The sequence below is a fragment of the Rhineura floridana genome, chromosome 6, assembly GCF_030035675.1.
Source record: "Rhineura floridana isolate rRhiFlo1 chromosome 6, rRhiFlo1.hap2, whole genome shotgun sequence".
Taxonomy (NCBI): domain Eukaryota; kingdom Metazoa; phylum Chordata; class Lepidosauria; order Squamata; family Rhineuridae; genus Rhineura; species Rhineura floridana.
In genome coordinates, this window is record NC_084485.1 from 108,064,993 (window position 1) to 108,075,499 (window position 10,507).

The window sequence follows — 10,507 nt, forward strand, 5'->3', positions numbered from 1 at the left end:
GAATGTCCACTAAGTCACCAGTATTATCTTTATTTTCCTTAAGCCAAGCAAATTCTACAAAAGCTAAATAAGCATTAATTCTTACAGCGCTATTTCCTACACCAGGGCCTCACCCACATCCCTCACTGTGTTGCGCCCCCTACCTAGGCTGAACTCACACCCAGCCTTGGCAGTCAAAGGGGGAAATAGGGCCTGTGTTGGCAGGCTCGAAAAGCCTGTGCAGCTGTCTTACTGGCTTGTTGTAAAAAGTGTAAAGTGTGAAGAATTGTGTTATAACACAGCCTCCTCCCATAATTTGCTCTGAGCCTGCAGTAACTGGCCCAAGGTCACCCATTGCGCCTCACAGCAGTTGGGGAGACTCGAACCCTGGTCTCCTGGGTCGCAGTCCAACACCCTAACCACTACACTAAACCACCTTTTCTCCCACAATCTGCCCTGGGCTAAGGGTGTGTGTGTGGTTTTAAATGCCCAAAGGCCTAGGCAGCAAGGGGTTGCCAAATACATGTATAGCATGTTTATTAACTTGATATGTTTATTGTATTTTACTTTATTTATAAATGTGTTTCTTTCTTTTACCATTATCAGCCCAGACGCTTCCTGCCCGCTAAGCCCTTTTAACGAGGCCTGCTGGCTAGGCACATGCCCCTTTTGGCCCAACTCTCTCCTTCTTAGGAGGCATTGGGCTCATATCTATTTATCATTAATTATTTAATATTTAATGTAAATGTTCAATATATCTAAGTGGTACTCTTATATTACCTTCACCCCTTTCCCCTTTTATGGGGGGGGGAGAAATCAGCAACCCACAGGGATGCATCTCTCTCTCTCTCTCTCTCTCTCTCCATCTATCTATCTATCTATCCCTTTAACTGCCTAAATATACTTGCGTAATATTTAAATGTATGTGGTTGTAATCCTTGTTTAACATCCACTCCCTCCTCCCTGTATAGGGGGGAGGATGTTTGTGTAATCTTGCTTAACTTGGCCAGGCCTCACCACCAGGCCACCTGCAGCCACGCAGCAGCATTAACAGTCGTTGCCCTCATGGTTGCCACCTTAAATGGGCTGATCAGGCCCAAGCATCGACCATGCGGCCAGAAAATGGCCACCGCTCTCTGTCCCTTGCTGTTCAGTAGCTCCGTCTGTCCCACGCCGTCATTCTTCCTCTCTTCGTCGTCGAGAGCCAAGAGGAAGTCGGAGGGGGCTGAGCGGGCTTAAATAGGCCCGTAGCTCCGCCCCCTCCGTGCGGAACGTTGCGCGTCATCCCAATGCGACGCGCGACGTTCCCTTCTTCAAAATGGTTACTGCGACTTCACCCTCGGCCGCAACTGTGCTACCGCTCCCCAGAGCTTCGCGCAGGTAAGCGAAGCTGCATAAAAAGGCAGAACCAGGGCAAAATGGTGAATTGTTCCCAATTTTTCAGTTGGTGTTATAAGCATAGCAGTGATTTTAATCCACATTTGTGATTGTGGAACAAAACCAGGATTGCAGTAAAGGATGTGTTTTCAATATCCATTCCTAGGCCTCAGCAGAAGCAATTCAGAATTGTGTCTCCTTGCTTTTCTGTGTGATGGATTTTGTCTCGCATTCTGTTTGAAATGCTTAAAAACCCAGTCATTTCTATAAATAGTCTCCTCAGAGAAGAATCTCTCTAGACCCCACTCAACTAGAAATAGTTCCATTATACAAAAGGCAAAAGATAGTGAATGCAATGAGTGACATCTTCATTAGGTTATAACTACAAAATTAGTTAGTGCACAACCAGTGTGATGGTTCAGAGTCCTGAGGACTGTTTTTAACTGTTGGTTTCATTTTCTTAGCCTGCAGTTTTGGATGAACAATCATTTTGCCTTCTTGTCATTTTCTTGTTTACAGCTGCCGCAGCAGCAGACATGGCCTACCATCACATCAGACCTCCAATAGGCTATTCAATTCCCAAACCCATCTCATCATTGTTAATGAGGGGCTGGAATGCATGTCCTGAGGTAAGTGGGCCTGTTTCTTAATTTCCCAAGCAACATATGTCACTGTTCCTTGATAGAGTATAAAAAACAGAACTGTCTACTCATTTACACGACTGTATTGTGTGATGTTGGCTATTGATGAATGAAGGAGAGAGTTTAGTGAGTGCAACTGCTTTTAGCCAAGAAACAAACTTTGTTCCATAGGAAATCTAAAGAGTCTTTCATCAAATGTGATTAAACATCGAACCCACAAGCCTAAATCCATTGTTTTGATTTTTCAGTTCTTTCATGATGGAATATAGACAGTAGTATAAAGCTGTTTCTGTTAATATTTTCTTTCAGGCACACATACAAAAAGGGAACTCTGGGATGGGATCCAAGAGGGGTTTTGTTAATTTTGCTCCTAAATGAAGGTTTGACTATCGGACCATCTAAGGCTGCTCCCAAATCATTGGCTTTCTTCAGAGACAGTAGTCCTGTTTTTGTGGATGACCAGCACATTGACATGTTAGTTACACAAAGCTAAACAGCAGCTATGTCATGTTGATCACTACTGTTCAAGCATACAGGATTGGCATAAAGAAAACAAAAATCACAGCATGATAACGGGTGCTTATCTGTTTTGCTTTGGGGTTGCAGCTACCAACACTGGGGAAGCTGATGTCTGGAAATGCTCTAAAAGGTATTAAATATGCATTCATTATATTTAGTATGGGATGAAAACTGATCTTGAACGTGTAGGCTGTCCTCTGAAATTGTCAGGGCTATGCTGGGCTTTAGGCAGCAGTCCTGGGTAAGCTAGGGAGCCTAGGGTCCATGGGACCAGCCAGTAGTCAGGACCAAAGAGCAAGTCTGGGTCAGAGGGTAAGCCAGGAGGCTGTATTGGAGAGCAAGTCAGAAATCAGGGCCAAATATCAACCAAGGATTTGCAAGACATGCCAGTGCTCAGGGGAGACCTTGTTGATTTACCAGGGATCAACTGGAGTAGGAAAACTTCTTATACTCTTTCTTGTCCAGCAGGACCCAAAGACCAGTCTGGGTGGGTACAATCTGTCCAGATTTGGAAGTTTGTTTGTTTTGTTTTTGTACTGCGAAGCTGCCCTTTCCAGTTCCATGGTTCGCACATAGATCCAGATCCAGTAACTCATGATAGGAAACCACTCTAATCCTTGAGTTTTCAATTGTAATAGAGCCGTCCTAATTACAACCGGGGCCATATACATACAGGTGTGCAGTATTTGTCTCATTTTGCCACAGTAATACATTTAGGTATGTGAACATACCTTGGCCTTTGTCTATATTCTGAAGTGTATAAACAGAAGTAGTAGCACTTTCCAGATAATCATTTAAGGTGTTGGTGGTTTCTTTTTCTACATTAAAGCAAAGTTCCAGGTTATTCCAAAGGCAGGCAGTTCTGTTTCTGCAGGGGCCTGAGGCTGCCATCCAACCTCCTCTAAATGATTTTGTGGAAAGGAAAAATCCTTTCAGGAACTGGAATCTGAGACAAGTAGCTAGAAGTCATGTTTCCATTGCTTTATTGGGACATTACTAAATTAATGTATGAGACATTGCATAGATAGATAGGTAGGTAGATTCTGATAGATAAGAACAAAAAGAGAGCATTTTATTTCAGAACTAAAGAAGTGGATATCCTAAACTCATTCTCTGTGTGTGGACCTTTATAAAGCCAAACAGCACCACTAGGTGAGAAAGATCTGTCAATTTCAGTTTTCTCAGTTTCTCATTTTTCCAATCTTATATTCAGTTCCCCACATTTCTGCAGCAATTTGCAATTTTTTTCAAAAAAACAATCCTCATGAAAATTCTCCAGCATTTTAGTGTGAATTTCTCCTAATAAATACATTTTTGTAGGCAGTTTTGGCTAATGTACACATTTTTACAAACAATTTCTTGTTATATAATGCATTTTTGTATGATATTTTCACTCATATATTCATTTTTATGCACTTTCCCCTAAAATATGCATTTTTGTAAACATTGCTTGGTTGGTGAATTGCATTACAACATTCAAATAAGTGTGAACTTCGAAGAATGGCTGTGTTTTGGTTCTCATAATGTTTTGGAAAGTGGGAATTTGATAGATTCAGCTGGAAATGCTAACTGAGTCGAATTTCTTGCCCGTCCCTAAGCACTACCCATGCACAAGAGTGAGGAATCAGCAGGCTTGCAGAACTACAAAAAATATTTAGCAGGGGCTAATGGGACACACACACCCTGAAACAACCCATTTAGGAATGAGCTTGCTCAGTGGAAATGGAATGCTTATGGGATGTGGGGGCCAGGTCACGGACGGATAATCAGGGGATGGATTGATGTATTCTGGAAGATGGCTGACTGGAACTCCAAACAGGAGTGATATACACTGTAACATTTTCTTGCAGATACTACTTGTTATATCATAATGCATAATACATAATCTGATACCAAAGTATAGAGCCATTATTTGCATTGGCTTGTACACTCCACCCCTTTCTCTTCAACCAGCAGGTCTTGTCTGGTTTAATAGGAATTCTTCAATAGGAAGCACTGCATGGCACCAAGTTACTTTTTTCTGGCTCTCCTCCTGTGTCCTTAACAGCTGTCCCATACACCAAATTTAAGCATTTGAAGCTTTTCTGCAACGGATCTCCATGCCAGAAAAACTCATCCGTTACATTTCTCTCCATCAGACTGTGAAAGCAAAGGGAGAAGGCCAACAAAAAAAAAAGGGAGGGGTAGTAACCTAGATGGTGAGTGACCTATCCTGCAACAAACTGATTTAGCCAGAAGTGAGCAAGTAACCCAGATTAGCCGAACTGCCAGTCAATATTCCTTTCTTCATTCAGTACAGTCTGTGAAATATCACTGTGATTTCCCTTCTGGCTTCTGCATTACTCCATCTCATTGCAGCCTACTCTTCCTTCCCTTGCAAAAAAGGAATGCTAAACCCAGATCATAATGTATTGGCTTGCTCATGAGATCAGTTCTACATTGTTGATATGGTAAAGAGATGTTTATTTTTCAAAACCTTGACAAAGAGTTAAGAGTAATAAAGAGTCATTTAGATTTGTTTAAAGCCATTGGGCTACTGGATATCTGGATACTTTTTAGCTAATTATTTTTCATTTCATTGTATTTCATGTTTTCGTGGGATGACTTCAATAGATAGCTCCACCTAGAGGTTAAAGTAATTAATACAATTTCTCTACAAAATTATGCCACATGAAGAGACAAATGTTATTTTTCTACTTTCGCTGGTTTTCACTTTCAGTCAATGGCACTGGTGCCCACTAGACCACGTAGGGCTGCTATGGGGGTGTGGCCAATGAGGTCATGGGGGAGTGGCCAAGTATTGGTTTTCTCCCCATCCTCCTCCCTTATAAACATACTGTGGATACTTAAGCATTCCAATTTTGCATATATCACCTAACTAAAATGTAAAATGTCTTGCTTTGGTTCAGAAAAGATTCAGGCTGCTGTCAAAGTTGCTTCTCTGATGGGGGAAAGGTTTGTGTTCTAGTTGTTTCACTATCCTCCCTATTCTCCTCCATGGCAAAGAAATAGTGGACACTTCAATACTGCAGTTTTAGTAACACTTAGCACCTAACAGAGCTGTAGTCCTATGCTTGCTCTCATGAACGTACACACAGTTAAGTCATACCTCCTCAGCAGTGAACAGAAAATTAGATCTCTGTTAATTCAATAATGCTCTCTCAATCCCATTTTTTTTTAAAAAAAAAACATGAAATGAGTGAGTTGCTGTCACATTTAGTAGGCACTACAAAAGGCTTTAGTCCCGTGCCTGCTCTCATCAGTAAGCCCCACAGTATATAGTGGGATTTACTTACTTCTGAATAAGATGAAAAGGATTGTGTTAGTAACCAACAGTGCTTGGAAAATTCATTTTAAAATGGAACAAAATAGTTCAAGTTCATCCAGATGCCCTTTGAGTTCATAATATTTTCTGCTTGCCACACAGCTGCTCTCCCCCAATGCTAAACTGCACAAAGAACACAAATGAAGAGTAAAAATAAAAGATAACACACTTTGGGCAACTTAATATACTTTAAAATTAAATCAAATTTGAAATAAGCATCTGTAATTGTATAAATGTAATGGTTAGCATGTTGAACTAGGACCTGGAAGACCAGGGTTCAGTTCTATCGCATCCACTTAAATAAACACAATGGGGCTTACTTCTAAGTAAAAATAATAGGATTATTTAGTTACTACAGCTAAATCATATCTCCTCCTCGGTATAGTTAACCAAGACATAAGTGAGACTATATGCCATTTCTATGGAGAAAACAGCAGATACTACATTCAGGATTTTTATGTTTTAATTAAGCTAAGCCTGGCTTATTCCCTGGTACACAGAAAGAACCTCCCTGACGTAAAGCAGTGTATTTAAGTATCATGGATCATTGTTATTGCTTAAAGATCCCCAGAGTTTCTTTTTTTAAAAAAAATAATAAACCAAATCCTGTAAGCTCCTGTTTCTCAGAGAAAAAGATATGGCAGGTATAGAAAAACAAGCCAAAATGTTAGAAAAAGGAGCCTTTCACAGCATATGATCAGTTCAAAATACTGTAGCAGGATGTTCCACAAGTTCCTCCAGTATTCCACTGATGTGGGGACTCGGACATTCACACAAAGTATATTTAAGTCTCTTGGTTTTTATAAAAGCAAGGATTTGCTTAACTCAAAATTCCTTCTCCTTGTGATCAACCTCATATACATAGGTTCCACCTCACCACTCAAAGTGAAATTGGGGCTGGCAGTGCGCAACAACCCCACACATGCCCTGTAATTGGGTTACCAATGCCAGGATATCTGTATTATCAACTACTCTCATGCGCTCTTCTTCCCCAGCCCCACAGTACTGGATTCAGAAATAAAATAAACATCTGGTCTTCTTCAAAGTACTCCTAAGTTTGTTTTTAATTAAAATAATTATAAGTTCTTACTCCTATTACTATGGGGGTTAATTGTCTTACATAAGCCCATATTAAATTTCAGTTACATTAAATAAATAAAAATAAATTTAAAAGGTCCAGTCCAGCCCAGTCCATTCTTGGGACAGTTTACCACCAAGAATCTCTTCTCCCTTCTACCCTGACAATAAAATGGCCCACTCCAGGTGCAGCCCATGAAGAAACCAGATTCTATACCCTCTGTCTCTGTCTCTGTCTCATGATGCTAGCCAAACATTTTTGGAGAAGTTTGAACCAAGAATCTCCTCTTTCCCCCACCCTGACAATAAAAAGGCTAGCTTGGCCCATGAAGAAGCCAGATTTTTTCCCACCCCTTATGATGCCAGCCAAACATTTTGGGGGTAGTTTGCCACCAAGAAGAATCTCCTCTCCCTTCCTCACCCCCTACTATAGATAGGATCCAGTCTGGCCTATGAAGAAACCGAACATGCTTTTAGAGTAGCTTACTGCTACTCTTCTTATTGATATGTCTAGATATATCCAAGCATGCCCAGAACCAATGGGTGATTCTGACAGGCAAAGACTACCAAGTGGGCTGCTCTTGAAGCAGTCTGGACTCTTCCCTGACTCTTCCCTAATTTGCTATAGTGGCTGTGTTAAGAGAGGCCTCCTGACAACAAATGGAGTAGAAGACTTCTAAGAGGGCTGACAAGCAGGCAGACCAAGAGGAAGGACCTCTTTGCCATAGCTACACTTTTGGATTAAGATTAGCTGAATGATTGGCCAGAAAACAAGAAGTTGATTGGCCAGAGAACAATAGATTGACATAAATGTTTGCAGAGCTTCTCTGAGTTCAAATAGAAGTATACAATGTGTGTGGATCAAGAAAGCATGTGTGGCTGTGAAATAGGGGGATTTGAAATTGTTTGACATTCTCTTTGGGACGGCTGTGCCCCAGTAGCCCCTATGGGCTAACTTCCACTGCTTTCTGTTACTTTTAAAAATCCATATTTTAATAACAGATACTAGATAATACTTAACAATAATTAAACAGCATTTTCTCAAGGTGTCAGAGTTAGAACAGTGGTATTATTGTGGCTGTAGGCAGAGTCTAGTTTCTAAGTATTAAGAGGATTGTCTACTTTTCAAGACTGGCCCTGCCTAGCTAGCAAATATCAGATATGTTTTTCTGGAGCTTGTAGCTGAACTGGCAAAAAGTAAGTGAAAAAACCCACAAGCAAACATTTAAAACAAACTTTTTTAAAAAATAAATTAAATACATGCTACACCTATAGCCCACAGATATTTCTATCAAACTTTTAAAAGCAGGGAAATTGGACAGTTATAGTGAATGCACCAGAGGAGCAGGAGACCTGACCTCCTCTCTGAGATATTGTACTGCCCTACAAATTTGTCAAAAGCAAAAACACAATTGGGTTGGTCTTTCACAGTCCAATCCACTTCCTGTGTAGCTTGGAAGAATTTGGTGCCTCTAAGCATATGGTGATCAGTGGCAACACCTGCAACCAGCCCAGATAACAGAAACAAGACATTTGCAATGTTGATATTGTTTTAGCAAGGGAGGAGGAGGGAAGGGTAGGTTTGATCATGTGCATGCTTATTGAGTTCAATGGAATTTACTCCCTTGCGATCATGCTTAAGATAGGTAAAACTGACCATAGGCAAGGAGGAGAAGTGGGGGATGGGGAGGAAGGGGGAGGAGATTGGAAGTGGAGGGGGAGGGAGGGGGAGGGAAAGGGCAAGAGGGAAGGGGCAATAGGGAGGAAATAGGAGAGGAGGAGGAGAGGGCAGGTTTGATTATTTGCATGCTTTTGAGTTAATTGGGATTTACTCCTGTACAATCATGCTCAGGATAGATGAAACTGACCTGAGGCAGGGAGGGGAATGGGGAGGGGGAGGAGGGAGAAGGGGCAGAGAAGAGGAGGAAGGACAGGGGGAGGGAGGAAGGGGGAGGAGGAGGAGATTGGGTGGATGGGCACTGGACAGAGGGAAAACCCTTTTCCTTTCTAAAAGGAAAACACTGTGAACAATATCATTGTTTTTCAGGATTTCCCCCACCTTTTTATTCTACAGCAGGTAAATTTAAACCAAAGCCGTCCCTGATCACATCCACATCAGACCTTTATTTCACTTTAGACAGTCATGACTTCCCCCAAAGAAGTCTGGGAAGTGTCATTTGTGAAGGGTGCTGAGAGTTGCTAGGAGATGCCCTATTCCCCTCACAAAACTACAATCTGCCAAAGGGGGGCTGACTGTTAAACCACTCTGGCCACTGGAGCTCAGTCAGGGGAATAGGAGTCTCCTAACAACTCTTAACACCCTTCACAAACTACACTTCCCAGGATTCTTTGGGGGAAGCCACAACTGTCTAAAGTGAAATAAAGGTCTGGCGTTGGTGTGGCTACCTGATCAGCCAAGCCAAATATCTGTGAGTCTGGCTTTTAGAACACTGACAGTTGGTTCTTACTGAGCATGCCTGTACTTATCATTGACTTCAATGTTAAATTTCTTAAATTAATTAAAAATCAGTCTGGCTTTTTTTACGTTTTAAACTGCAGAAGATGAAAGTAAGAGTATGCAGTAAGGTCAGTAATAAGATTACAGGTACTCTGTGAACATGGCTGATTTTTAATGCATTTTAACAAATTATGAGACCACTTACAGAAAAAAGTCCAACAGGGGTCTGGATATTTTTTTCTCTTGTTTTACACTTTGAACTTTCGATTCTCTCTGACTGTTTTGTGTATCGCCATGAAAACCTAGAGGGTTGTTAAGCAAGCGTTTCTGAGTTCAGGACTATAAGTTTTGTAAGGTTTTGTTTTGAAATGAGCTTATGGGAAGCATCAGAATGGCATGGGGGTATTTTCAGTTTAACATTGCAGACTTCGAAAAAGGCCATGTTGGCTATGGTATACAGCCACTCTTGTGGCTGTATAATTCCTTATAAACCATAAGCACCAAAATGCTTCTTTCTTCTTATCTTCTCCGTGGCGGGAACAAGTGAGTCCCAGTTTGCCCGGCTTCCACATTGCTCCTACAGCCACAGAAGAGCTTACAGACACTGGGCCCCTTCAGAACAATGCAGTGATTTTTTTGCAGGTATATTCTGAAACATGTAATTGATGCAACAATAATGCAGTAATGGTAGGTTTATACTGGATTATCCACACATCTTTCCACTTCATTAGTTGTTCTGGGATGCTTCCTTAACGTTACTGCATTATTGCCATGTGGAGGAGCACTCTTGCATTCTAGTGTAGCAAAAGCAGGTCCAAACAAAACAAAAACAAACCTGGAACATTTGTGGAGTAAAACGTTGCAGGATTTCAGCATTTATGGGACATGTACTGATTGGAAATTAAGCGAAACTTTGGCATGTGCAAACAGCATTGAAAGTGGAATGAGGTATAACTGCCCCAATACCATCATGAGGACAAATAAAAAGAAGCACAATGAAAAAGGTATATGAAGGGGGCCACTATCTCAATAAGGACTCAGAACATAAACTTATGAATGAAGATGCTATAAGCAATTCCCCCAGGAGGATTCTATAAGGACTTTGCCACTTTCCTCTTTTGTAAAAGGCCC

At 41.2% G+C, this 10,507-nt stretch overlaps 1 protein-coding gene across 1 annotated transcript in view; it reads left to right on the plus strand.

Annotated features, from left to right (window-relative positions):
- Positions 1 to 10,507, plus strand: part of TNNI3K (TNNI3 interacting kinase) — a 273,974-nt gene that overhangs the window by 195,355 nt on the left and 68,112 nt on the right. The window contains exon 22 of the mRNA XM_061633422.1: positions 1,876 to 1,985. Coding sequence (XP_061489406.1) covers positions 1,876 to 1,985 — 110 coding nt within the window. The remainder of the gene's footprint in view (positions 1 to 1,875; positions 1,986 to 10,507) is intronic.